Source organism: Globicephala melas, chromosome 4 (assembly GCF_963455315.2).
Source record: "Globicephala melas chromosome 4, mGloMel1.2, whole genome shotgun sequence".
Taxonomy (NCBI): Eukaryota; Metazoa; Chordata; class Mammalia; order Artiodactyla; family Delphinidae; genus Globicephala; species Globicephala melas.
Genome location: NC_083317.1, coordinates 76,430,719 through 76,458,341, shown reverse-complemented (window position 1 = coordinate 76,458,341; position 27,623 = coordinate 76,430,719). Strand labels below are relative to the sequence as shown.

Sequence of the window (27,623 nt, the reverse complement as noted above, 5' to 3'; positions counted from 1 at the left end):
TGGCTTTGAACTTGTCCTGGCTGAGAATTGTTTTCTGTAATTCCCAAACTGGTTACTGATCTGCAAGGTGGCTGGGTGTGTGGCTTTCCCAGCTTGCATTAGATTAGCATTGCAAAGAATACAGGGGCTGACTTTGAAAGCAACTAGAGTGGATGCATAGGAAATTATGGATTAAGTAAGTAATATTTCCGCATAAATGAGATGATATATTTGGAAGTTTTTAGTAAACTTTGAAGGGCTAAATCTGTGTATGGACAATACAACCCTGTGCGTGTATGAGTGTGTGTACATCTTTGTAGTCATGGAAGATCTTCTAGGTTCTTTTCTAGTGCAGGCCTGACCCATATTTTGTGGGTACCAATTCAGCCTCTACGGTAATAAGATTCAGGGTCAAATCACAATAATTAAATATACTTCAGCCTTGCTTTTTACATATTAAGAAATAATTAAGAGTCATTATTAAGGCAATCATAAATTCATAAACTCCTTGGTGTATTATGATATGTCAAATGCATCATCATGTTTATGGTTTGTGTGTGCTGCTGATGAAATAAAGATGTGAATTTTAGAAGTTTTTATATTTAGCTGTAGAATTTAAGTGCAGTATATGTAAAACATTACAAAAAGCACAGAAAATATAGAAACCCAGGAACCTATCACCTAAATTTAATAGATGTTAATATTTTGCCTCACTTCCTTCAGTCTTCTCTAGTTTGTTTGTAAAGCAGTGGAACAGCATATATATAGTCAAGGCACACCTGCCCCTTTGCTTGTGTCTCTAGGGGTCACTGTGTCAGTGCCAGATAATAAGACCATATATTTTTACTACAGGTATATGTATCCATAAACATTATATTTTTAATGTCATGCTGACTGAAATAAAAAACGTGAAAATATTGCAGTTATTCACATGGAAAACTGTAGTAATTTTATAATTTTTATTTTATTCAGCATAATATTAAAAGCATATAAAATATATCGTTTTGGCTTACCTTTCTGCTCTAATAACATAAATTGAAGTGGCTTTTAAACTTTTTAAAATATACATTCTGAATATTTGTTCTCTGTGAACTAAATCCATACGTGTCTTAGACATTTAATTAATTAATGTTAATCAGCTAAGTGTTTTAGAGAATGCATGTCGGTCAGTATAGAATATCTTCTTTCAGTCTGTTCCGACTGTGGTTTACCAGAGTCCAGGAGGGCTAGTTGTCATGAGCAGGAAGAGCTCTTGCTTGCTGAGAAACTGACTCCCAGCCCTGCCACCGGCAAACTATGTCTACCGCCTTCATAAGCCCTTTCTTTCTTCTGGCCCTTATTTTCCTCACCTGTTAAATAAGAGGTTTAACTAGCTCTTCTTGAAAGCACTTTCATTCTGTGAAATATTGGGGAACTTTGACCTGGGCCTCAAGTTGTTAGAATTTGCTGAGAATGGATGTAAAAGAATAGGACTTTCTATTGAAATTGCCAGTTTTGTAGTTGCATTTGAGCCAGGGCTAAGTAGGTCATATTTGGTTTAATATGATTTGGGGGCAGAAATGATTTTTCCATCATAAAACCTTTTCAGAATAACCTTGACGTCTCCAAGCTCTGCCTGCTTTTTCGTTGCATTATCTCTCAGCGAGGGACCGGGCCGTGTGAATCTGTATGTGAACATACATAAGTGCTAAGAATGGCAAAGGAATGTTTTTTCATTCTGTTTTAATTAAATGTCTTCACAGACAAAGTCAGAGCTGCAGAAAGAAATCTGTAAACTCTGGTAAGCCCTAGAGGACAGTTTCATGAGTCCTACACGTTGCAATAGTCTGAGGCTTTGGGAACTTTCCTCTTTAATGTGACGTACGTGTTTGGAATAGAGTAAGGATATATCACCTAAACTACACGTCCTTAAAACAAACAAAACAGCATTTTTCATGATAAGAGTCCTTCATATGTATGTTTGTTTTAAGAAGCAGAAGTTTAAATTACAGTTTGGGGTGGAATGGACCTTTAAGACCATCTCTTCCTATTCGTGTCTGAGAAAGTAGTTCAGGAAACGCTCTTGCCTGGCTCTCCAGATGGAGGCAAAGTTAGGGGCAGATGCCTGGTACCCTCCAAGGTTCCCACTGTCTTTTGGTTTGCAGGCTCTCTTTAGGCAGCTCTATATTTAGAGAGACCTAGAGAACCAGTTCTAACTCGTGTCTGAGGGTGTGGACCCATTGAAGAACGTGACTACACTTAAAGTAGAGATCCGCTCCTGCCTAAGGGACTAATAAAGGTGTGTTTTTCCTTAAGAGCACCAGGATACACATAAGTCTCTGGGAAAGGATCCTCTGAATCCCAGATGGCTTAACTCCTCTGACCATGCAAAAACTCAGATTTTTCTCAGCTGCAATATGTGAAACATTCTTGTCTCTTATTATTACAGCAGTCCTTTATAGAAGTGGGTTAGAATTTCTGGGCCTCTGCGTTCTGATTCTGTGATTAATTTCCATAGGCCAGGGACCTAACCATTATTTTGTGACACCTTGTTCTTGGCCCTGAACAGGTACTATGTGGATTTTTGTGAATGAAGACTTTATACTAACTAGTCACTGTTTTGTGCATTGCGAGTTATAAAGTTGATCATCCTAAAATATTAGGTTGGAGTCTTTGAAGTCCTGAACAAGATCTTTTTCTTTTTATGTTAAAGTACTACTAATGAGCTTTCCTGTCTGCCCTTCTCCCTCATCCTCTGCAGTGTGCCGAGATTTTGCTGTCCTGGAGGACCACACCCTGGCCCACAGCCTGCAGGAACAAGAGAGTGAGTAATAGCCCTCTGCGTGCTCCTTCAGTTTTCTTTTTTAGTGGTAGCTTGAGGCAGATTTCTCAGAGTGAGGCAGGGAGAAAACAGAGTCATCGAGTTATATCACCCATCCATCCTGACGGATCTGTCTAGGCAAATGACACCTCCGTGAAGAATGAAGTTCTGGGTGTTTTGAAGTCAGATAGCTGCTAGGGATGAGAAGACTGTTGGATGTATCAGAGGAAAAGAGGGACTTGAACCATTTCCTTTGCCTTAGTGCTATAGGAGGGAGATAGTGGTTATACATGCATCGAGGGTGTATAGAAGGCTGGCAGAGGGATGGGTTCCTTCCCCTAGAATAGGAGGCCTGAACATCTTTTCCCAGGCGAGGGCAGTGTCTAGATTGTAGATTTTTCTGAATTTTTTATGTATGTACTCATGAATAGTAAATCTAAGTTATATGTGTTATGCAGAAGTACGTAAGTATGAATTTGTAATTTGTGAATCATTAATTCGTGTGTCAGTATAAAAATTCAGTATTGAAATAGTATTTCATAAATAAGGTGGCAACTTGTAGAGCAGAAAGAGCACTGGCCCTGGTTTTAGATTATTTGAGTAGAAGTCCTGGCACTGCCACTGTTTTATCTTGTGCCCAATACAAATTACTTTAACCTTTCTGATTCTCTTTTTCTGCAATGCAAAGATGAAAATAATAACTCCTGTGCTGCGTATTATATAGCGTTATTTAGAGCATAAGATGAAATGATGGATGTGAAGCCCTTTTTAATGGAAAGGCTCTTCTTAAGTTTATTCTCAGGTTTATCATTAATAAGCCAAAGCATTATAATTCCTCTCTCCAATTTTACCATCCAGTTGAGCATCATTTGGCATCGAACGTTCAGCGGAACCGTTTGGTCCAGCATGATCTCCAGGTGGCTAAGCAGCTTCAAGAGGAAGATCTGAAAGCTCAGGCTCAGCTGCAGAAGCGCTACAAAGCCCTGTGAGGACTTGGGGACTGGGAGGGCATCATGCCCGGACTGGTTTTCTCTGTGGGGTCAGCAACCAGGGCAGGGAAGAGGACTCTCCATCTGTTCCTCTGATTCCTTTCACTATTAGATTACAAATCCTACAGTGACTATCCCATAGTTTTCTTTGAATTAAAAAAATTGTCTTTGTTGTTGGAATACTTTACTAGGTTTTGGGACATGTGGTTTCTGGTGTGGACTCAACACTCTTCACTGATGACTTTGAGTCATTTGGTCCACCTCTCTGACTCAGTTTTCCTTACCTGTACAGGGGGCAAATGATCTCTGTCCCCTCTGCCTCCTGGGCTTTTGGGGGGAATCCAGCGAAATACTGGATGTCAAAGAACTTTATGAGGTCTGTTCGGTTCCTTTATTGTTTCCTAGCAGTGTTTGCTACTCCTATTTTCCTCGAACCCGTGGCTTTTCTTTTTGTGTGCCCGTGCCGCACAGCTTTCAGGGTCTTAGTTCCCTGACAAGGGATCAAACCTGTGCCCCAGCAGTAAAAGCACCATGTCCTAACCACTGGACCGCAGGGAAGTCCCAAACCCCTTGCTTTTTAAGTAGAGGCAGAATCTTTTGGAAAGCTCTGAATCGTACCCTTAGTCCACTTCATAACTTCAGTGTCTGACCAAAGTTATTTCTCTGTCTCCTCCTAAATGGAGAGATCACGTCTAAGGTCTCTTCTAGCACAATGACTTTTTATTCTTTTTAATGTTTTAAAGGCTCACAGAGTACATTTCTTCTTTGAGAGAGGCTCCTATACCTAAATCTCTAATGGTGGATTTAACCACAAAATTGTTTTGAGGAGGAAGGGGTAAAGGAGGAAGTGAAGGGACCCTTCTATTTACTTTAGTTGTCATGTTTAAATAAACAGGATAGCCTATTATTTTTGCTGCCTTTGAGGCAGGGTTTTTCTATTTTATTATTTTCAGAGAGGACTTTATTCGTGATTTTATTCAGCTTCCTTATTTTGTACATAAACATTCTTACTGACTCTTGCTAATAACTCTGCCACCATGAAAGGCACCAGAGAGCACAGATATGAATAAAACATAGCCACTGCCTTTAAGGGACTCAGGGGAAATAAACTCTGAGCGTTTGCCAAAGCAACACTCAAATTTGTGAAACGTTCCATATTCTTAAAACTAGATTAATAAACACTTTTTGGTAAGTTAAAAAAAAAAAGTAAGTGAAAAGAGGGTATGGAAATAAAAAATGAGTATATTTTTATTTTCAATTCTGTGGTTTGAATGGTTCAGAATCCTTGAATGTTAGACCTGTAATATGAAGTCATTAAGTCCAAAAACTTTTATAGCTGATAAGACGACATAAGAGTGCATGATTCACTGGTTAACAGTGGCAGGACTGGAAATCAGGTCTCCAGGCATCTTGTCCAGTGATTTTTCTACTGATTCTAAAAAAGCTTGCCATTTCTGCTTCTGGCCTGTGTTCTCTGTCTTGTATTCCCTTCCTCCCTTTCTGTCCCGTATGTGCGTTATACACATACATACATACCCCCACGTATGCACACATCTGCTTTCACCTACATCTATTTCCCAGCATGTTGAAAGTGACCAGTTCTTTATACAAATGAGAATAGTCTTCATCCCCTCAGTTTCGTTAGAATAGAATGTATGGATTTCGATTCCTCCAGAGAAGTTAGGATATTGCCCCCAACACCCAACACTTTTCAGTTATAAAAGACTGCCATTAAACATGGAATATACAACCAAGACTAGATTAACTGAGTACTTTAAGTTCAACTGGCAGGGGGAGAATAAGAGGAAATATTTGTGTAGCAAACGAACTGCATATATAAACCACAATTGTAATTTTGTTCCAGCATCTTTTTAGATAGTGAACTCTAAACGTGCTCTCTCTCTCCTAGTTAGCAGTTAAAGGTTGTAAAGGCTGTGTAAAGGTTGGCTCCCCAGCACTATCACACTCTAGAGTTATAAGCTTCCCAGTGACTTTTCTTGAAATCTGCAGCCAGAAGACTGGTGTACCTGTAGCCATCTCTGAGCGATCCAAACCCCGTTTTCTGTTGGAACCTCTGTTTCATATGTGCTGTTTTAAAGGATCTAGTTCTCCCACCAAAATGATTTGTCTTGTTTCTCCCACCAAAATGTACTGTGGGCTTCTGAGTGCAGGATGGAGATATATTTATTTTCGTATCCTCAGTGTTGAGCATGGTTCCTGGATGATAGCAGGTGTTGTTTGAATCTTTTTGAATGCACAAACACCAAAACAAAACAAAACTGTGGTAGCAGCCGTATTGCAACATTTGGGCTTTTTAGTGGCCAGAGTATTAAGAAAACTGGCATCAGCCACAGAGGTTTCTCCTGGGACCTAAAGCTAGGGAATATACATTGGGGTTTTTCCCCCCTTTTTAAAAGTTTTATTGAAACTGAAAAAAAATGCCTCTAATTAAAAAATTTATAAAAATCATTTTAAAGTCATACCACCACCTCTAGGTGGCCACAGTATTATTGACATTTTAGTGAACTCACTCCCAGTTTTTTCCTGCATACTCTGTACGTATTTGGTTATTTGTGCACCTTATTCTCATAGTATACGTCTCCTTTGAGGGAACATGCCTGTCTCTGTAAAGCGACCCCAGTAGGGTGAGGTGATATGGTAGTATAGAAAAAGCCTGGAGCTTTCCGTTGTAGTGTCTGGGTATTACATTCTGATTCTACCACTTGTTTTCTCTGCAATCTTAGGGAAATGATTCCACTACTCTGGGCCTCAGGTTTTTTCATCTGTAGGATATGACAATATCAACCTCTTTGCATCATTATTGTGAAGATTAAGTGAGATAAAAATATGCACTGGCTCATAGTGAGTATTCAGGAAATTGTGTTTAGGAAAAATCATTCCTTACGTTCTTTATTCATGTTGTTTTCACCTTTGTGTTTTAGTGAACAACAAGACTGTGAAATTGCTCAGGAGATTCAGGAGAAGCTGGCTATTGAGGCCGAGAGACGACGCATTCAGGAGAAGAAGGATGAGGTACAACTTAGTAATGCCCCTCCACCCCACAGAGGAGGGCTGCTCAGCTCCAGAGCTGTGACTTTCTGTATTCACGGGCTCAGTGTAGGGTTGCTGGATGGGCGGAAGAACTCTCCCCTTTTGCGGTGCATAGTGCAAGTGTCGCCCTCCATGAACCACTGTTTATTGCCCTTTGACCAGTTGTTTAAGTGGTGAAATCTTAAAAGATGATAATGGATAATTTGACATAAATTGTGAATTCGTTTCCGTAGGGCTACTGTAACAAATTACCACACACGTGGCTTAAAACAATAGAACTTGGGCTTCCCTGGTGGCGCAGTGGTTGAGAGTCGGCCTGCCGATGCAGGGGACACGGGTTCGTGCCCTGGTCTGGGAGGATCCCACATGCCGTGGAGCGGCTGGGCCCGTGAGCCATGGCCGCTGAGCCTGCGCGTCCGGAGCCTGTGCTCCGCAACGGGAGAGGTCACAACAGTGAGAGGCCCGCGTACCGCAAAAAACAAAAGAAAACAAAACAAAAAAAACAATAGAACTTTACTGTCTCACAGTTCTGAAGGCTGCAAATCGAAATTAAGATGTTCGCAGGGCCACGCTACCTATTAGGAAAGATCCTTCTTTGCCTCCTCCTAGCTTCTGGTGGCTCTTGGCTGTCTGGCATTCCTTGGCTTGTAGTTGCATCATGTCAGTCTCTGCCTTTATTGTCACATGGCCTTCCTCCCTGTATCTTTTTGTCCTTTTGTTTTCTTATAAGGACACCAGTCATTGGATTGAGGACCCACCCTAATCCGGTATGATCTCCTCTTAATTATATCTGCAAGGATCCTATTTCCGAATAAGATCATGCTCTGAAGTTCTTGGTATAAATGAACTTTTAAGGGACGCTTCAGCTCAATACTGGGTGTCTGTCTGCGGGTTATTCCCACAACTTTAGGGAGAGCAGACCTTGAGTGTAGCCTGAACAGGAGTCAGGGACTGTTCATTGCTCTCATTCTTTTTTGTTAATGGTTTCACTCTCCTGTGATATGCTGCCTCAAAACAATGATCTGTTTGATTCTGTATATATTTTTAAACTGTGTTGTTTTTAAAGCTGAAAATGGTTAAAATTAGCAGTAGTATATGGTTTGTGAGAAGACCTGAATTTGCGCTTAATGATCACTTGCTTTTGTGTTATGTTTTCAGCATTTCAAATGGTTCCTTTTCAATTTGCATTGATTCTCTGTCTGCTTTTTTTACACCTATTGTGCTGTTCTTGGCCATTGTCTTGATTTATAATAAGGAAAAAATGATTTATTATTTTTAATAGTAGAACGACCATATGGTATTTTGCATACTCAGAAATACTTTTCAGGGTTAAAGTGGGTGCTATTAATAAGTACATAAACTGGGACTCTCCAGGGCAAACTGGCACATACGATCACCCTATTAAATAGATATAATCAGGGTTATCAGTGAACCAGCCTGCATCTTCTGTTCCTCCACTGAGCCATCCTTGTTCCTCTGGAACTCCTTGTTCAATGCCAGGTGAGTGTGAGACGCCTGGTGTGAGTGTATTTAGCTGTTTCTTTAAGAAACAAACCATGATTATGTGATGATCAGAGTTGTAAGTAGGAATTAAGGATTCCTTTTCATCCTTCCTGTTAGCAACACAGGAGCTCTTTCTTACTACAGGATGTGTTGCATCTCTATAGTCAAGACTGCCTTGGAGATGAAACTGGCAACTGAAAGAAGTGATTATGTTTTGTAGACAGAAAAGCTTCTATTTTAAATATCACAGAGTAATGAAGTTGGCTTCTTATAAATGCTACTGGTGTCCTGTAATTCCCCCCCCCCCACCCCATTCGGGGGAAAAACAGTATTCGGGAAACCAAAATACTTTATTTTATGCATGTGGAATCTAAATAGCAGTCACAATAATCTCATTGTTACACTATATAAAGTGTGTAGTGTAGTGAATAACTGCATTTTTCAGATGAAGAAATTAAGTCTTGAAGAAGTAAATGACTGGTCCCAAGCTACAATAAGATGCCAGAGAAATGTCTGTACAGTTCAGTCTCCTGACTGACTGCCTCTGACCTGGATGTACTGTGACACAACATAGAACACAGAGACTTTGGAGTTAGACTATCCTGGGTTTGAATCTTACCCATTTAACTTTTAGCTGAGACTTTCAGCATCTCACTTAACCATGTAGAGCCTCAGGTTCCAAATTGAAGAAGTCCATGGTAACGCCACACTTACCCCAAAGGGCTGTTGTGAAGTTTAAATAAAATTAAGTATATAAAGTCTCTGCCACATATTAAATTAATAGTTGCTCTTTCCTTTTTGCTTTCTTGCCAGGTGTTTTCCCCACCATTCTGCCCCTTACAACAACTCTGATTTCTCTTATAGGGAGATAAGCGTGAAATTAGAAAGGGGAAACAATACACAGGCTTAGGTGTGTTCTAGTGTGGTCTGATCTGAGGCATCTTCAGGAGTTTATGCTTTGCTGCCCTCCTACTACACTGCCTTCCACTATTGTTTGACCTACTGAAATGTTCCCCCTTCCCCAGTGCAGTGCAGTGAGAGATGAGAAATCCAGTTGTGGACGTTTAGTGAGACTAGCCTTTAAAAAACTGCTTTCAGACTTTTTTGACTTTTCACTGATGCCTTAGATTAGATGGCTGTCCCGCCAAGATGTTCTTCTGTTGTAGAAAAATGTGACTTCCAGCTGACTAGTATGTTGTAATATTAAATAAACAAAATCTGCATTAGTAAAGTTTGATGTTGAAGGATGTATGATAATCCTTATTTATTTTAGTCCAGGGTGCCTAATAGGGGAGACTAAGACAATTGTGCTGATTTTTCTGTCCAGCTTTGCATTGCCTGTTACTCATCAACTGTCCGAATTCTCCCCCCTCCTCACCGCCTCCATGCTCTTCTGCTTCCTTGTAGAGTCTGCCTAGCTAATGAGTTCTTACTGAACGGCAGGGCTGTGGAAAATTCCTCTCTGGATTTTCACCCAAATCTCTTTTAGAGATTTTTGGGGTCAACTTTCTTGGGTAGTTCCTAGTCCCCCAAAACAGATGTAGAATCCAAGGCCCCTTTCCTCTTGGGACAGATTTTTTTCTGAACAACATTGTTCCTGAGTAGTGTTATACGACTTCGTGTGGGTGAATTAGCATGTCTAGCTTTGTTATGGTATAATTTTATTGTGTTTTTTAACAGAGCACAGATGTAAGGAAGGTAGCATTTCCATTGGGGAGACAGATGTAGAAAAGTTTAAAAAAGATCCTTTGTATTCTTACCAGCATTGTGGCCTCTCCTTCCTTCCTTTCCCTCCCTCTTTTCTCTCTTTCCCTCTTCCTTCCTTCCTTCCTCTCAGTGCCCTGTTGAAGGGGCTTGTAGCCTTTGGTAATACTGGAGTGTATGAGTTTGTGATTAATATGGGGGGATTAATTTTATTGGGATCTTTCTCTTTGGTCACAGCTTTAGCATTTGTCAGTGTTGTTTAATGAAGCCAAGAAAGGTGTGTTTAGTTGATTTAACTCAGTTATTCTTAAATAAAACTCTTCACTAATTGTGTGTGAATGTATACATATGTGTGTCTTTGAACCTAGGTCCAAATATATGTGAATGTGAAACTATTTTAGCGAAAAACTTTTTTTTTTTTTTTTTTTTTTGCGTAAATAAACAGTAGCATGGCCAACCATGTTATGAAAAGTCTGTGGCACTAGTCCAACAATTTGGAGCCGTTTATAATGTGAACTGTTCAGGGATAAACTTAGTAACCAATTTACATTAAAAATTAATCTAGTGTGAGCCATGGAACTTTTTCATAGCATTCTTAAGGTCATTAGTAATTTGTGTTCTAAAAAAATATTTATATAAGTTGGTAATATCTAGAGAATAGCTCAGATAATAATAATTTTAGCAATGACATTTTTTCCTATGTTTTGGCACTTTAGAAATAGATTTATACATATATAGCCAGACGGGGAGTGAGTGGGTTTCTTCTGGTTGAGAAAATTCTTCTCTCTTTTTATCCTAGTTATACTGATGTTTTTATAGCAACGGAATTGGTGTTACCCTCTTTTTCTGGTCTGATAGAGTAACCGTTTTGGGATTATTCCTGCTTTGAGTTCCCTACTGAGTTAGATGTTAATATATTAATCGCTAGTTAATAAAAGAAATTTAGCAATCTAATGGAATGGCTTCCTTTTTTTTGTTCTTCTGACAGTCATTTGACAATCACATTTTCAGATCTCCTTTAGCTTGTCTTTATACCCAAGATTTTCTCATTTTGAATCCCAGTACTATTGTATGATAGAGGTGGAAACTTTAAGGGGGGAGTAACCCTGATATAAAATCACATAAACCATAAAAATACCCTAAGGGATCCAGCACCACAGTTCAGTAATTTGTCTTCTACTTGAGAAAGATGCATGGGGTTCCTCTGGGCTCCATTGCACCTTGATTGTATGAATGCTTCTCTCAGAGCGCTCATCTTTGCGTGTCTTACATTAGGTTAATCACTTTTCTTCTAGCACTTAATAGATAAGAACATTAACGATATTGACCACATATCTTGTTTCCCTATAGGAGGTCTCTAGCAGAATGTTTGACCCATTGAAGGGAATCAGTAAATCTATGTTTTTCTTAAAATAACTTTCCTCTAGCGTTCCAGGGATCCTTACCTGTGCCCTTACTTATGCTCACAGCTTCCAGTTTTCCAGAGTTGAGTGTTGTTTCAATAAATGTATTTACTAGAAAGTCTTGTATGCAACAGAGTTGTTTCTACATATTAACCCAAAGTAAGTCTACCTGATTAATTAAAAAATAATTGAATGTGACTTCAAAAGGGCTTATGAGTTCTTTCAGATTTTTTTCCCCAAGTTATGTTTTATTGAACACTAGTTTCATAAGGTTTATATTTTTTTATGTAACAAAAAGGCATCTGTCCCAAAATAAATTTGGAAATTCCTGGGTTACAGGAAGATAACAGGTTACTTTTCTTTTATCAAAGTGTTAAAATGAGCTAATGTGTTTAAAGAGTTGGATATAATACATGTTTTCTATTGAATGCTTTCTGGTTTATTTGGAGAAACTTTTGATACCAGTGTTCTCAGAAACAGAGCTTGAGAAATGCTGTTCTGGACTAACCTTTAACAGGAAGGAAGCTGAAGACTAAGGAGGTTGTTTATGTCAAGGGTGACTACGCTGCGTCCAAGCATTGTGACTAATAATTGCCATCTTTAGCTTGTTTCAGGGGAAATTTTTTATATTGAAATCGCCTCACTAAACCCATTGTGCAGTAATGTTGGAGAGCAGGGAAGAAAACTGATTTGGGCTAAACCACGGTTTATAACATAGCAGCAATTTTCCTTTCACTCCTCAAGTCTAGCTAGCTGTTCTTCTCAGACAGAAGAAGCTTACTCAGAAAAGAGCTGAGAGGTTAAAAGAGCACAGGGTTTGGGTGCTAAGGTGCATGACACATTATGATTATTATGATTCTACTCGGTTAAAAGCCCTCCTTTGGACTAGCTAATGCATCGTACAAAAGAGGCATCACCTTTGTTTCTCTTCGGTTCAACTTTGGCTCTTCACATTGAGAAGGCTTATTACTATGTATTAATTAGAACCAAATTCAATAGCAGCAAAGCAATTATAAAGTCCCTGGAGTAGAGTTTAATAATTTCTACTGGCAGTTGGACCTGGTAATTTTCCTTTATATTGTTATTCATTTATATCAAGGGAAACTTTTTGTTTCCAGTAAAACAAACCACTTAGGAAAATGAGTGTTGGGTGCTTAGTAAACATGACAACTCAGGGAAGTGTTTACATTTTCTTCCTACTTGTGCAGTAAAATAAATAGGGATTTGGGAAATTCTGTAACAGGTATTACTTTGGGGAGAATAAATTATCTTGTCACGCCCCTCTCTTTTCCTAACTGACTGGTATATTGCTTTGCAAGACATCAAACAGAATGAACCTGGCACAGGGGCTGGTACCTGGTAACACTCTCAGATTTATTACAATGGTGCATTAGGGTGTCAAGACATTTGACTTTAAGGTTGAGTAGTTCAGACGCTATTTTACAGATAAAGAATTCAGGCCCAAAGAAATCCATTTTAGTAGTTAATGTTTCTGTCCCCGTGTCTCTAAAGCATCTCTGACTTGAACTGGAAGAGAAAAAGAAAATCATCATATTCTTTAGGTTTAGGGGATTTTTTTCCATCAGAGTATTAGAAATTCAGATCTCTTTGCATGAAAATTATACTTGTGTTTTAAGTGGGACTGTGTTCTTTACCTTTCATTCTGAGCTGCAGTATTTTGTGAGTGCTTTTGCATGGATTACTTATCAAATATATATGTATATATTTTACAGACTTATGAGAAGTTTCCAGCATAGAAATCAGTTAAAGGATATATGTTAATAGTATATTTATAAGTTTGAATTTAGGCATGTACTTAACATAAAGTCAGGTTTGTAAGGCTATTTTGTGAGCATTAAAAGCCAAGTATATGGATAACGTTTGCTAATTTACCTAGCCTCAGGATCCAACTTACTGCTACAGTGATATAAGAGAAATTGAGTCATTCAGATGAATTTTATTTGCCTTGCAGTCTTAGTATATTCTTCACATTGGCTTATTCAGAAAATTGCAAAAAGAAGAATAGTGATTAATTCTTGCCTCAAAATTTGCACCATTTACATCTGAGCACATCTTATATTCCTCATTGTAAATATAAAGAAGTTAGCCCCTCAAACTACCTATGGCTATTATTACCATTTGCATCGGTGAGTATTGTTGCCATATTTGTAAGATCTTTAAGAATCTGATAATGGCTAGGGATCTTTTTTCCAAAAAAGTGTACGTGAATAAAGTTTATGTGCTATTTTATTGGGCCTTTCATAGAAATAATCTTCAAATTCAGAACACTGTCACTTTCTAGCTCAAAACCTTTAGGAACCCCTCATCCCTTACATTACAGACGCCAGACTTCTTAAGATTGTCTGTAAGGGGCGCCTGTGATCCAGCTTCTGCCTGGTTTTTTAGCATCACCTTTCTCTGTAACACCCCACATCCAGTGTTCTAATTGGACTATTGGTTGTTCCCTAGATTGATGCCCATTAAAATATTTATAACTTTGCTGATGCTGTTCTCTGTTCTTCCCTTACCCGTTGGAATCCAGTGCTTTGTTCAAAACCTAACATTAATGCAAAGCCTTGAACTAATCCGTTTGAGTAGAAATAATATTCCCTCTTTTGTGCTCCCATAGACATTTTACCCTCTTTTTTGAGGCATTTATAATTCAGTTGTATTGCAGCTATTTATATATACCTTTGTTTTCATGGGGGACGGTAATCGTTAAGGGGACGCAGTCAGAATGTTATTACTCATCACTCAGTAACTGCTAAAAACTTGCCTGGAGATAGAGCAGAGGGGAGACAGGAGGAAGACTGTTTTCTCTTTTTTATTAGTTAAGACGGTGGTCCTCTAATGCAAAGCTAAATGAGAACCAACTGAAAAATTCGTTTAAAAAAGTTTTCAAATTACATTGTAAATACAGTTTATAAAAGTTTATAGATTATGGTACTCTTCCTCATTCAGACTTAGTGAATCATCATCTTGGAAAAAGGGCCCATAAATATGTATTTAAAAAATTCTGTTCTATAGCCACCTTTAGGAACATTACATTTGAATGTCTTCAAGTTACGTTAGATTTAAATTCAATTAAAAAAAACCTTTCCCTCTCATCTGGATCTTGTGCCCTTCCTATTGAGCAGTCATCTGTGGCATTTGGACAGAAGGAGCTTAATATCAGGAAGTCTAGAGAGCCTAGCTGGAGGCAGAGCCACAAAAGCCTGGCAGTGGAATGTCAAACCATTGACCTGTAGGGTCACTGTATGGAGTTTGTTCATTCTCTGGTAATGTTTATTTCCCTTCTCTTTGTATTTGCAGGACATAGCTCGACTCTTGCAAGAAAAAGAGTTACAGGAAGAGAAAAAGCGAAAAAAACACTTTCCAGAGTCCCCTGGAGCCAATGCTTATGGTGGTAGTTACTCTTATGAAGATGGAGGTAAGTTTTTGCGTCATGACCTACTCTATCCTTAGACTCAGTTGCAAGACACCCCTTTAAATTTGTCTGTAAAGTGACCCTAGGGCCCCTTTAGATTTGTGGTGGAATTTTATCTTATCTAATAAATTCATCTGTTCTTTAGTTTGATGACCAGAGCCATTTTTATGGCTGTTAAAACTTGAATATAGTTTAGCAAAATTTGGCGTGCATTGGAATGTTGTATTACATTCTAAGCACATAAACTGGGGTGTGGAAAAGTGGCATATGAGCCTCTGGGCTTGATCTTTCTCAAGGAAATCTGGACAGTACTGTTTGAAGCAGCAAAGTGGCACAAATAATAAAGGAGGTACAGCATTTATCAGTTACTGGATACCAAAGCTTTTTTTCCATGCTTCGTATCTTTTAAACCTAGGCCAATGGGTTAACCTGCTGATGACAAAATTGAATTTTAAGATTCTCTGTTCCTTTTTTGCTCTTGATGCTTTCTTTGCTATTTGATTACCATATAGAAAAATTTCTGAGATAGAGAGATCCCTTCTCTAGTGCTTGCTTTTGCAGTGGTGGTGGTGGTGATGGTGTGGTGGTGGCACTTGTGGTGGTGGTGAATCTTTATCTTAAAAGTGTGTTGGGAAACGAGTATTGACAAATATTGTTCAGTCCTTTTTAAAGATCTGTCAAAGGAAAGACATTTCCTATGGTTTTTAGTGTCTGTATTTATTGTAGTTCAGCTTGGAGACTATACTTAGGATACCAGCTAAATAAAATCTAAAAGCAGCTTCTAGAGAGTAAAGATTTTAAGGTCAGTAATCCCCAAGTCCCTTGAAAATTAATTGTCAATTGCTTTTCTATAATTTCATTGTAAAAGGTAAGTAGGTATTTGTCTTTGATGAGTAGAATGAAAGATACATATATGTAGGTGATAGGATTATTATAGTTTGAGTCTTGCAGTCACAGTGTTCTAAATCTATCCTAATCAGTAGAGCTCAGCTCTCTAACACAATCAGTAAGCAGGTTGATTCTCTACTTATTGCTTGGCGTGTTGTTCTTCCATATGTAAAATGCTCAGCTCTTTGTTGATAGCCATTTTCCTTATGCTGGTCTTTCTAAGCAAATGTGGTACATCATTTAAAAAGAAAAATTATTGCCGTATTTTTCTGTACTAGAGGTCAGAAGGTAAAGAGTTACTCGTCAGCTTTAATTAAAATCTTAGAATTGTGGTCTGGCGTAAAACATTAGGGTGGTAAGTAAATTAAGTACACTAAAGTACTAATTTTAGCATTCCTCTATTAAAACCTTATACTAACTTGAATTGGGACTCAAGCCTGGTGGTTTTGACCAGACTGCTGACATACTGTTTCATCTCTCTAGACTATGTTAAGAATTCCATGGATTTTCAGGGACACCTAAAATTTTTACAAATCTCTATTTAACTGCTTTTGTAAAGTTATGGAGAATGGCATATATGCTACTTTTTTGGAGTTGAGGGGGATTGGTAAGAGAAAACAATGACCTTCTGAGCATGTGCCTGTAAAGTACTGTTGGAATTTCTCTTCAGGTGTGTTGTTGTTGGGAGACGATACATCGCTGAGCACGTGATCTTCATTTATATGCCTTTGAGTTAGACTAAGTTGAGTTCCACAGAAACCATATTGCAGTCCAGCTCATATTTACAAAGCAGCCTTACGTTCTTTGCAGTGGTCCTTTCCCAACACATAAGGGATATTCTTTAATTGTACTTCTTTGCGCGCAATATGATTTTTGTCTGTCTTATAATAATCACAGCAAATCATTACAGAAGTGGTTGTTTTAGCTTTCATTTTACTTAAACTTTAATAAATTAATCTTTTAAGAATAATCATTTATAGATTTTTTACAAATCTGAAATTATCCAAAACATCTGTCAGATTTATATTGATTGAAATGGTATATCTTATTCATTTATGAATCCATGTTTTTTTTTCAAAGCCACTTACCTGTATTGCAAGCATATTAGAGACTTTAAGTCATGGTCTTTGGAGTCATTAGACCTTGATTCACGTTTCATCCATTCCTTAGAAAAATTGTAATGTTAAGGAAGTTATCTACTGGAATCACTCTAAGCCTTTTTCTCATCTCTAAAATGGAGATTCTAAAAATAAATCCTTCGCATGGATGTTGAGAAGATTAAACAACATAATTTTTCTGAAGACTTACGAACTCTAAAGTACTATTATTTATACATATATTAATGTCATGTGTGTACTACATAGTATTTTGTCTATTTAAACAAAAATCATTTTATTTTGAAAGACAAACATGGAAGCACACAAATCAAATGTTTGCATATACATATATATATATGCAAACATATGTGTGGGTGTATATATATGTATACGTATATACATGTATATGTATGTATGTATGTATTGGCTATAAGGAAGTTAATTATATTTGCCAAATAACTTGGTCTCAAGAAACATAAAAGTCTCAGTCCTTAACTGAACTGGGTTTTAAAGGATTCAAACAGATTCCTCCACCCCCTCTCTCTTTTTTTTTTTCTTTCCCAGGTTTAAAGATATCACAAGTGATCACAATAAATTTTTTTTCCCGTCAACTCTGTGAAAACATAGTGACAGCTCTGTTCTAATTCTTGCAACACACTTCCCTAAAGTAAAACTACTAATATTTGTTAACTTTTTAGAAAGAAGTAAAAATAAAAAACAAAACAGTCATAACTTGACAAATCCATGTTGAAAACAAAACCTTTCTTGTCTCTTTTTGGGCTTAAAGGCAGGCTTCACTTCTGCAGTTTTCTGTGGGAACATAGGTATTAACACTAAACCATTGTCTACTAGTTGGGGTCATCATTTATGTAGCTGGTCAGTATTATGTTAATTCACAGCAGTAGTGAAGTGATTCTTTCTCAGCTGTCAAGATACTCCTAAAATAACAGTTTGGCTAAAAGAGTAGATACTTTATTTTATTACAGAGAGTAATTGTTCTGTTTCACTTCTGCTTATGTAAAAAATAAGTTTTCCATAAATTATGAAGATAAATACCTCTACAGACTTTTTAGAAGACAGATTTTAATTTAGATGTCATCTCTGAGGCAAATGTTCTTTTCTTCTGGAAAGCTCAAGAGGAAACAATTTGGAGTTTTTAGTGGAAGCTTATGGCATAAGAGATACATATAACACACCTCCCCACCTCTGTTCCTTCATTAGATAACAATAACACACTTTAGCAAAAACAAAAAACCCAAGACAAGCAAACAAAACCCGTAATAACTAAGGAAGTTTATGGTCGTTTATTTTTTCTACATCCCACCCAATTACGGTAGCTGTTTCAAAAGCAGTTCAGCGAGTGACTAATTCCAATAGGGAATCTTGGCTATCTTAGCAATTTTCCACAGAATTAGGATTTCTTTTTGTTACTTCCCAGTTAAAGTAAAAGTCTTAGAAAATGTTAAAATAAATACGCTCTTGCAATGTGCATTGTTAATTTACTTCCTTTGTTTTCACAGTTTGCTTGTTCTTAAATGAGACCTGACAAAAAAGCACCCATCTGTGTGCTGTTTCTGCAGTTTGTGTTAAACTTAGGGACTTGTATATTTAGCACATATTGTATTTTTATACCCAGAAAACAATATCATAAAGTTTTTTGAAATGTATTTAGGAAGTGACTTCTTTTTTATGTATTCTGTTATGGCACCTCTTTTTAATTTTTTTCCTCTGAAAAATTTCAAGTAAGATTAGGAACAGAGTTATCCAAAGATAATACGGTCATTTACTCACTTAAAATTCTCCTTTACTCCCTCTTCTTCCACACTGAACCGTAACATGGCTGGGATTGTTGGCTTTGGCCACCTATGGGGAAAGGACAGAGGAATACAAAAATCTGTGGCTCATCACTCTAGTGGACTGGGTAGAAATTAGCAATATTCTGACATAGATTTATTGTTATTTCCAATAAGAATATTTGAAAGTCTCTGACTGGAATCACAAAGCTTAATTCTTTTTCCGTTTTATAAGACTCCTTCAGCTCTCACTTTTCCCCCATATACTAGTTCCAAATTGGTTTTATAAATAGAATTAAACATTTAATGACTAGAATTTGTGTTATTGGCAAATATTAAAGTATGTGTTAACTCTTCGCTAATCATGATCCAGCTCTTCTTTCAGATTTACTTTTTTTCACTTACTTTCATTTTAGTTTTCTACCTTTCTGGCTATGTACCAGAATCCTTCATGTACGCATGGACCATTCCAGCAAATGCTCATCCCTTCGTTTCAGTTTGTTAAATTGAAAACGTAATCCTCTTCATTTTAAAATATGTTAAACTTGGGCCCTGTCTCTGTCCTGTAGTGAGTTCACACTCATGAAGTTAACTTGCATTTCTATTTTTCACATTCCTCCACCTCCACTCAGACCAGCCACGGTCAAGGAGGGCAAGGGAGTTGGGTTCTGGCTTCTCAAAGTCTTATAGACTCCAAAGTGAGGAAAAGACTGTGAAGCAGAGAAAGGAGAAATCGAAACCTCCACAGGAGAACTTGGAAGAACTGGAAGAGCATCGTTCATCAGAGAAGCCTCTTTCGTCCTCTAGCTTGGGTAAAGCGAGGGACAATCCCCAAATTAACACTGAGCAGCCTGAAAGGAAACGATCTGGTCATGACAGGCTCCGAAGACCTCCTCTCCCCAAGATCAGTGGTGAGGTGTTTCTGAGCACTGAATCAGAAGACTGGGAGGCTAACCATAGCCATCGAACTCGGAATTGGGAAAAACAGTCCAGGCACCAAGACCAACTTTCTCCCAAGGCCTCACAGAAAGCAGAGCTTCACTACAAGGAAGCTGTATATAGAAGCAACCGTGGGCAAGGTGAGCACAGAGAGAGGAAGCACAGGCCCAGGGCTCCTCCCATCTCAGAGAGTGAGGCGCAGCACCAACTCCATGATGCAGGTAATAAAGGGCAGCCTCGTTGGAAGTTCTGGTATCATGTATATACACACAAACAACTGTATTTAATAAGCATCGTAAACAGCCTGTCCTTTCTCTCTGGCTTGTGCTCCGGGCTTGGAAATAAATCCTGGAGCCAAATATTACAAAAAGGTATTCACTTAATCTCAAATCTCTGCCTTCTAAGAGAATACACTCATTCCTTACAACATTCTTCCAGCTCCAGATTGCAGTGGAGGTACCCATCCCAGATACAATTTTTAATTTGCCAAGACCATATATCAGAGATTCTGATACCAAAGCAATGCTCTTGAGTTTCTGGTTTTGATTCAGTGAACGCAGAAGGTTTAGGAACACCACCTTCATAGTATTTGCCTAACTAGAAGACCTGCGGGGCTGGAAGTACTGGATTTTCTTGACCTCCTCTTTCCCGGCTCTAAAGTGAGAGATGGGAGAGGCAATCTCTTAAGATAGCGTTTTTCAAATAGTGAGCTTCAAGTTTGTTTTCATCAGAATCAGCTGGGCTATTTCCTAAAAATTCAGATGTCTGGGTCTTACATATGTTATCATCTCTGAGTGCAACATGGCAATTCGGGTTTGTTTTAGACCAGGAGGTGATTCTCACGTACTTAAAGTTTGAAAACAATCGCCTTGAGTTCCTTCCTGTGCTTTAACCATCTTCAACTCTAACTCTACAGTTGGTGTTCTGAAGTGCCAATATGAGGTGAGTTCTTGGTACTTATATAAGAACGAGGTGAACATTAGTGTTAAACCTCAAATTTCTGGCATCCATGAGGCCTAACTCTGAAGTCTGTCACTGACATAGTAATGGTTCTCTCTCTTCTTGTCTGGAAACTGCCACTGTGATGTTTTCCGTGTGGCTGTACCACTGCAAGTCATAGTACTGCACTGTCTGGTGTTTTAATTAGACCATACTCATCTCCCTAGTTCTGTTTTGCTCTCATGGAAGTTTTCCAGAGATACGAGGATTATTGGGGAAAAAAGTACCAAGGAGATGACTGTTCTTACTTAACTTCCATTACTGTTGCCCAGCCAACCTCTACTTCTGGTCTGGAAAGTAGTTTCTAGATTGCAGGTTCAGGTTGATCCTTTTGGTTCCTCCTTTCATGTTATCTCTTCCTATCATGTTAGTCCTTAAGTTTTTAAAGGACTTGGTGATAAAGAAAATGAAAATTCAGTTCAGCAAGCCAAATGAGTGTCTGCCACAAATATTCTTGCCTCAGGTTTTATGTTTGGGGATGGATGCTTGGATCTGAGCCTCAGAAGTTTCATGAGTCAAGCCAAAAAGATGGATATGTAGACAAACAATTGCAAATTTGATATACTTTTAACAAAGAGCTGTGGGGCAGTAGAGGAGGAAGTGATAAAATCTACGTGGAGTAGGCTTTATGAGTAAGTTACACTGGATCCAGATTTAGAAAGACATGTTGGAGTCCAAAAGATACCGGGGAGGAATGGTGATTACATCGACCTCTACATTTCTGATTCTGTGACTCCAACCTCCTAAGTGTGCTCTGAGGGCTGGTTAAATCTTTATGGCTTTCAGTACACTTGAGGGTATCTTAAACAGGCTTAGAAAGGGTGGAACTAATATGAAACAAACACTGACTCACAGGCCCTAGTACTGGAGTTATAGGCAAATGTTTTGTCTGTTTTATTTTAATAGCATAAGGGTTTAAAAACAGTGTGACTAGGCAGCTACTAAAATGGCTACAACATAGCTGCTAGCGTCTGTCATTTTATATTCAACTTACTTTGCAAACTTTACCGACGTGGGCCCTGTAGGCGTCTGAATTTGCGATGCCCTTCCCCCCCCACCTACCCAGAATAGGTCAGAAGATACATTAAAATATAATTATTAGATACTGGTGTCTGTTACTGGTGGCTGTTGTGAAAGCACAGTTCTTAAAGTTGTTAGCATAAGCCAAAGTTTTATTTAACTTAATAATGAAGAAACTAGCAGGACAGCAAAGAGCTAGTTCTAAGAGCATTGATCTGCAGGACGTGGTTTTTTGTTTTGTTTTTTGTTTTGTTTTGGGTTTTTTTGCGATACGCGGGCCTCTCACTGTTGTGGCCTCTCCTGTTTCAGAGCACAGGCTCCGGACACCCAGGCTCAGCGGCCATGGCTCACGGGCCCAGCCGCTCCGCGGCACGTGGGATCTTCCCGGATTGGGGCACGAACCCGCGTCCCCTGCATTGGCAGGCAGACTCTCAACCACTGTGCCACCAGGGAAGCCCAGGACATGGTTTTATAATTGGTTGAAAATGGAACACAGAATAAAATTGCTAACTTAAATATAAGATTGGTTAACTTTCTAAAGGGCAGTAAATCTATACCACCTTTGAGGGTAAACACCTCTATTGAGCTATTAAATTACAACAGCTTATTAATTTTCTGCCGGTCAACTTCCAGCCTCTCAGAGCCATTAAACACCATGCTGCTATGATATTCCCCAAGTGTCAGAATGGCTTATTACAAAATACTCTTGAATGGTATCAGGATCCACGTGTCATCAGATTACCTTATTCCATAGTTTGGGATAAGTTTATCTTGAGTACCAGTATTTTTAACAGTTTTATTTTATCAGAATTTCTTGAAAGGTAAGCTTTGTTTGTGTTTATTGAGGGAGATTCTTGTGTCCTCAGACTGGAGAATGATGAACGGAAAAAGATAAGCAAGAATTTGATTAAGAAATGAACGTGGAACTCTTGAAAGTATGGTCCACCTGGTTTTTTGAAAGCTAGTTTCCAAATTATGTTTGGGTTTCCAAAAAGAGGGCAGCCATCTTGGTAATTTCTTTGAATTAACTATGTTTAATAACATTTTAGAGCACCTCTGTTTTCTGTAATGACAGCCTTACACGGTACTATCTGAAGTTCCTCATTACATACTTACAAAAGCTCTTTTCACCTTTGGTACGGAGTATGCTGCATTTAATGGGCAGTCCTGTCGGTCCAGAAATCTAGTATTCCAGGCTGTAGAAATTTTCTACTTATGAGACGTGCAAGTTCCAAAGATATATCAAGAGTTCAAATAAACTCTTCTTTTTCCCTCTAAATATTTGACCTAGAGAGATATTACCTCAAAATAGAACTGTTTGTTTTTATTGGGGTATAGTTGACATATAACATTATATTACTTTCAAGTGTATATTTGTATGTATTGCAAAATGATCACAATAAGTCTAGTTAACATCCATCACCATACATAATTACAAATTTTTTTCCTGTGATGAGAACTTTTAGGATCTGTTCTCTTAGCACCTTTCAGATATGCAATGCAGTACTTACGGTCTCCATGCTGTACGTTGATTGCATCCCCATGACATTTATTTTATAACTGGAAGTTTGTATCTTATGACTCTCATCACCCATTTTGCCCACCCCACCAACCCCCACTCTGGCAACCACAAATCTATTCTTTGTATCTCTGAGCTCAGGACTTTTTGTTTTGTTTTAGATTCCACATATAAGTGAAATCGTACAGTATTTGCCTCTCTCTTTCTGACTTATTTCACCTACCATGATGCCCTCAGGGTCCATCCCTGTTGTCATAAATGGCAAGATTTAATTCTTTTTTATGGCTGAATAATATTCCTGTGTGTGTGTGTGTGTGTGTGTGTGTGTGTGTGTGTGTGTGTATATGTATCTAACATTTTCTTTATCCATTCATCCATCAATGGACACTTAGGTTGTTTCCGTGTCTTGGCTATTGTAAATAATAATAATGCAGTAAGCACAGGGTGCATATATCTTTTTGAGTTTGTGTTTTCATTTCCTTCAGATAAATTCCCAGAAGTGAAATTACTGGATTGTATGATAGTTCTAACTTTTTAAAATTTTTTGAGGGACTTTTGTACTGTTTTTCATAGTGGCTGTACCAACATACATTCCCACCAACAGTGCACAGGGGTTTCCTTTTCTTCACATCCTTGCCAACACTTGTTATTTCTTGTCTTTTTGATAATAGTTATTCTAACCGGTGTGAGGTGTGATACCTCACTGTGGTTTTGATTTGCATTTCCCTGATGATTAGTGATGTTCAGCACCTTTTCGTATGTGTTGGCCATCTGTATGTCTTCTTTGGAAAAATGTCTATTCAGATCCTCTGCCCATTTTTTTAATCAGATTGTGTTTTTGCTGTTGAGTTGTATGAGTCCTTTATATATTTTGGATGTTAGCTCCTTATCAGGTATGTGACTAGTGAATATTTTCTCCCATTCTGTAGGTTGCCTTTTTATTTTGTTGATGGTTTCCTTTGCTGTGAAGAAGTTTTTTAGTTTGTTGTAGTCCCACTTGCTTATTTTTGTTTTTGTTGAGTTTTCTTTTGGTGTCAAATCCAAAAAGTCATCTCCAAAACCAGTGTCAAGAAGCTTACTGCCTATGTTTTCTTCTAGGAGTTTTGTTGTTTGGGGTCTTATATTCAAGTCTTCAAACCATTTTGAATTAATTTTTGTGTATGGTATAGGTTGGTGGTCAAATTTCACTCTTTTGCATGTGGCTGTCCAGTTTTCCCAGCACTATTTACTGAAGAGACTGTCCTTTCTCCATTGTGTATTCTTGTCTTCTTTGCCATAAATTAATTGAACATATATGCATGGGCTTATTTCTGGGCTCTCTGTTTTGTTCCACTGATCTATATGTCATTCTCTCTCTCTCGCTCTCTTTTTTTTTTCTTGGCCATGCCGCATGGCTTGCGGGATCTTAGTTCCCTGACCAGGGATTGAACCCGAGCCCTTGGCAGTGTAAGTGCGGAGTCCTAACCAGTGGACCGCCAGGGAATTCCCATGTGTAATTCTCTTTTTAACTGCCAAGAGGTCACAGTCTTAACACTTTTCAAACCAAATAAGACTCTTTGTTTGACTGTTTCATTTGAATGCCTTCCAAGCATCTTTGATTGATATTAAAACAAAATATTTTCTCAGTTAATCTTGTGGTGTAGAGTAGGAGGCATAGTAGTGGAGAAAGTTTAGTTCTTGAAATCTGAGCACATTTCCATTGTACTTCTTTCCCCAGATGGCAAAATTGAAAGAGCAGGGCATAAGTGTGATCTCCCCTGTCGTCCTCAGCTAGGCTTTGGGTTGCTCGTGGAAGGGCCATTTCTGTAGGAGGGCCTATGGTGTAGCAACCTATCTTGTCCACTGACTTTTCCCAATGCCAACTTCCCTATCTAATTTTACTTATTTTTCCCTGAATCTTCCTTTCTAGTTATGACTAAGCTAAACATAACTCAAGGAGTTTTATCTACTCTTGGGAGTGAGTATACCACTGTTTCCTGACTGTCCCAGACCACTCAGAAATCTGCGTTAAAACCAGCCCAGCTTAGCATAAGATTCAGTAGCTCTAGAGATAATGTGAAGTTGAAGTAGATTCTGTAATTCTGGGTAATCAGGTGCTAATAGACCTGAAGGTAAGAAAGCCAGGTTTAATAGTCTTTATTTGGGGAAAGGCAGATGAGTCTGTGGCTTTTGGATTTACCACAAAGCTAGGTTTAAAGTTCAAAAAGAGGCTTCATCAGATAATTTAAACTCTTCATTTGCCCAGAATTTAGTTGTATCATTTTCTTTCCTTTTTCCTCTTTTGTTTAAAGCAAGTGAATCATGTGCTGAGGCATTTTGATAAAAGTTATATTCGTGTACAGTTAATTTGATGGACATAATACACCAAACTAGTAGTTCTAATGGTAATTGAAATTAAGAATCAACTGGTAAGATTTAAAATAAACTAACAAAGGCCAGATCTCACCCAGGCTACTTATATTAGAATCTCAGGGGTTTGGATCAAAAATTTTCATGTGTATGTAAAGTACTCCAAGTGATTCTAACATATAGACATGATTGAGAACCTCTAATGTAAAGAAATAGGCAAATAGGAGTAAATTTTCTTTCTCCCTTTAGTAATCCATTTACTGAAAGTCGCTATTCCAGATGGTTAATCTTATTCACTGCATTAAAATTTTTTATTATTTTTGAATGTAATACAGTCACATTTTTGAATAAGTGTAATTTATAAAGGATACAAAGAAGGAAATACCCACAATTTTAGAATAACCACTAGCATTTACCACTTAATTGAAAGTTATAAAAGGAATATATGCTGCTTATAAAATTTCAAAGTAAAAAGCCAAAATTCCATACCAGTCCCCATGTTCCTTTCTCCTCAGAACAATAGAACTCTAAGGTCATTGTGCTCTCTGACATTTCACTTATGTTACATCTTGCGTAAAATTTAGCAACGTTAAGCTGATCAGAGCTATAGGAAAGCTCTGAAGCAAGTGGGTTTGGAGGCCATAAGAGCAGAAGCCACTTGGCAGGACCACTGACTGGTTAATAGGGACTGTCACATAACTCACAGGTGATGCTGTTTCTGTTCCCTCAGAAGTAAGCTGTGCAGGGCCGAGGTAAAAAGATGGAAAGCCTCTCATCTCCTCCAGCCTTGACAGTTTAGTCTCTTTAAAACTCCAAATAACTTGCTTTTCTCTAAATTCTTTTTATTTCAGGGACTTAATCTTTTTTCACTTCCTGTTTTGCAAAAGCCTCACTTACAGTTCCTTGTATGATTTTCTACTGCTGGAGAAACTATGTGAGAGGGCAGTTTTTACCCAGCAGGTTTGGGTGGGTAACTTTGTTTTAAATGTGTGGATTACCTGTATCACGTCTTGCATGCCTAGGGGAAACAATGATTTCCAGCACACCCTACGTTGAATTTTAGAGTGGAGGCAGTATTGTCACTGTTAGATACTGAAGAAAAATTTCTTTATCATAAATTTTGCCACTTTTCAGAAAACACACTCAGTAGCCTTACTGCACTGAGCTTTTTCTAGGAATGAAGCCCAGAGGGATGAAGGAAGTGGTCTCTACTCCATCACGAGTGACCAACAGGGATCAGGAATGGAATGATGCTGAAATTGCCAGAAAACTGCAAGAAGAAGAAATTTTGGTGAGCAACCTTTAATACAGAATTTTAGGTGAATTAGTGGGTTTTTTGTGAATTGAATCAATCTTGACATTATATAATAGGCATTATAGTCCTCTCTCTGTCAAGAAACTGATACCTTTTTTATGGGTGGAAATATCAAGACAATAGGAATAACGTGTCCAGTTGTACTCACCGAGTAAGCATTAGCAACAGAATTCCATATCCCTGTCTCTCCTTTATTGAGTTCTGATAATTCTCTAAGAATCTACTGTAGAATTTGATAAAAATAGACCCTGCTCTGGCTAACAAAAGTATACCAACTGATTATCATCTTCAGGGGTGTTAATCACCACTAGTTTCAAATACCAATTTATTTTTATGAAGATTTTTTTTTTAAATGGACAACACAGATTCCAATTAAATTATACTTTTTTGTATTTTCTATACCGTAGGCTACCCAGGTGGACATGAGAGCAGCTCAGGTAGCTCAGGATGAGGTGAGTTCGTGTTAGTTAATTTGTTTAGCTGATATTCTTTGGAAATATCCCTGTTTTTATCCCAATTTATCCCAATTTTCTACCTGCAACTTTGCAATCAATGATATTGACTGGACTTTGTTTAGGAAATCGCTAGACTTCTAATGGCTGAAGAAAAGAAAGCTTACAAGAAAGCCAGGGAACGGGAGAAATCATCTTTGGACAAAAGAAAGCATGACCCCGAGTGGAAGGTAGGGTCTGTCTGTTTGTTTTTAATTAGAAATACAATTAGAACTGAAATGGGGAGACGTTGTTTTAGGGTAAGCTCACAAATATATTTAGGGTATACAAATTATCTGTATTGCATATGTGAATCTGACTTGTAAAAGTCAGATTCACCATGAAAAATCATATTGA

The 27,623-nt window shown here is 38.1% G+C and overlaps 1 protein-coding gene across 3 annotated transcripts in view; it reads left to right on the top strand.

The window, feature by feature from the left end:
• The window catches only part of CCDC50 (coiled-coil domain containing 50), an 82,100-nt gene that overhangs the window by 23,246 nt on the left and 31,231 nt on the right, over positions 1-27,623 (top strand). For all 3 annotated transcript variants that reach the window (XM_070045462.1, XM_030860679.3, XM_070045461.1), the window contains exons 2-8: positions 2,720-2,782; positions 3,638-3,764; positions 6,711-6,801; positions 14,742-14,859; positions 26,636-26,751; positions 27,183-27,227; positions 27,353-27,457. In XM_070045462.1, coding sequence (XP_069901563.1) covers positions 2,720-2,782; positions 3,638-3,764; positions 6,711-6,801; positions 14,742-14,859; positions 26,636-26,751; positions 27,183-27,227; positions 27,353-27,457 — 665 coding nt within the window. The remainder of the gene's footprint in view (positions 1-2,719; positions 2,783-3,637; positions 3,765-6,710; positions 6,802-14,741; positions 14,860-26,635; positions 26,752-27,182; positions 27,228-27,352; positions 27,458-27,623) is intronic.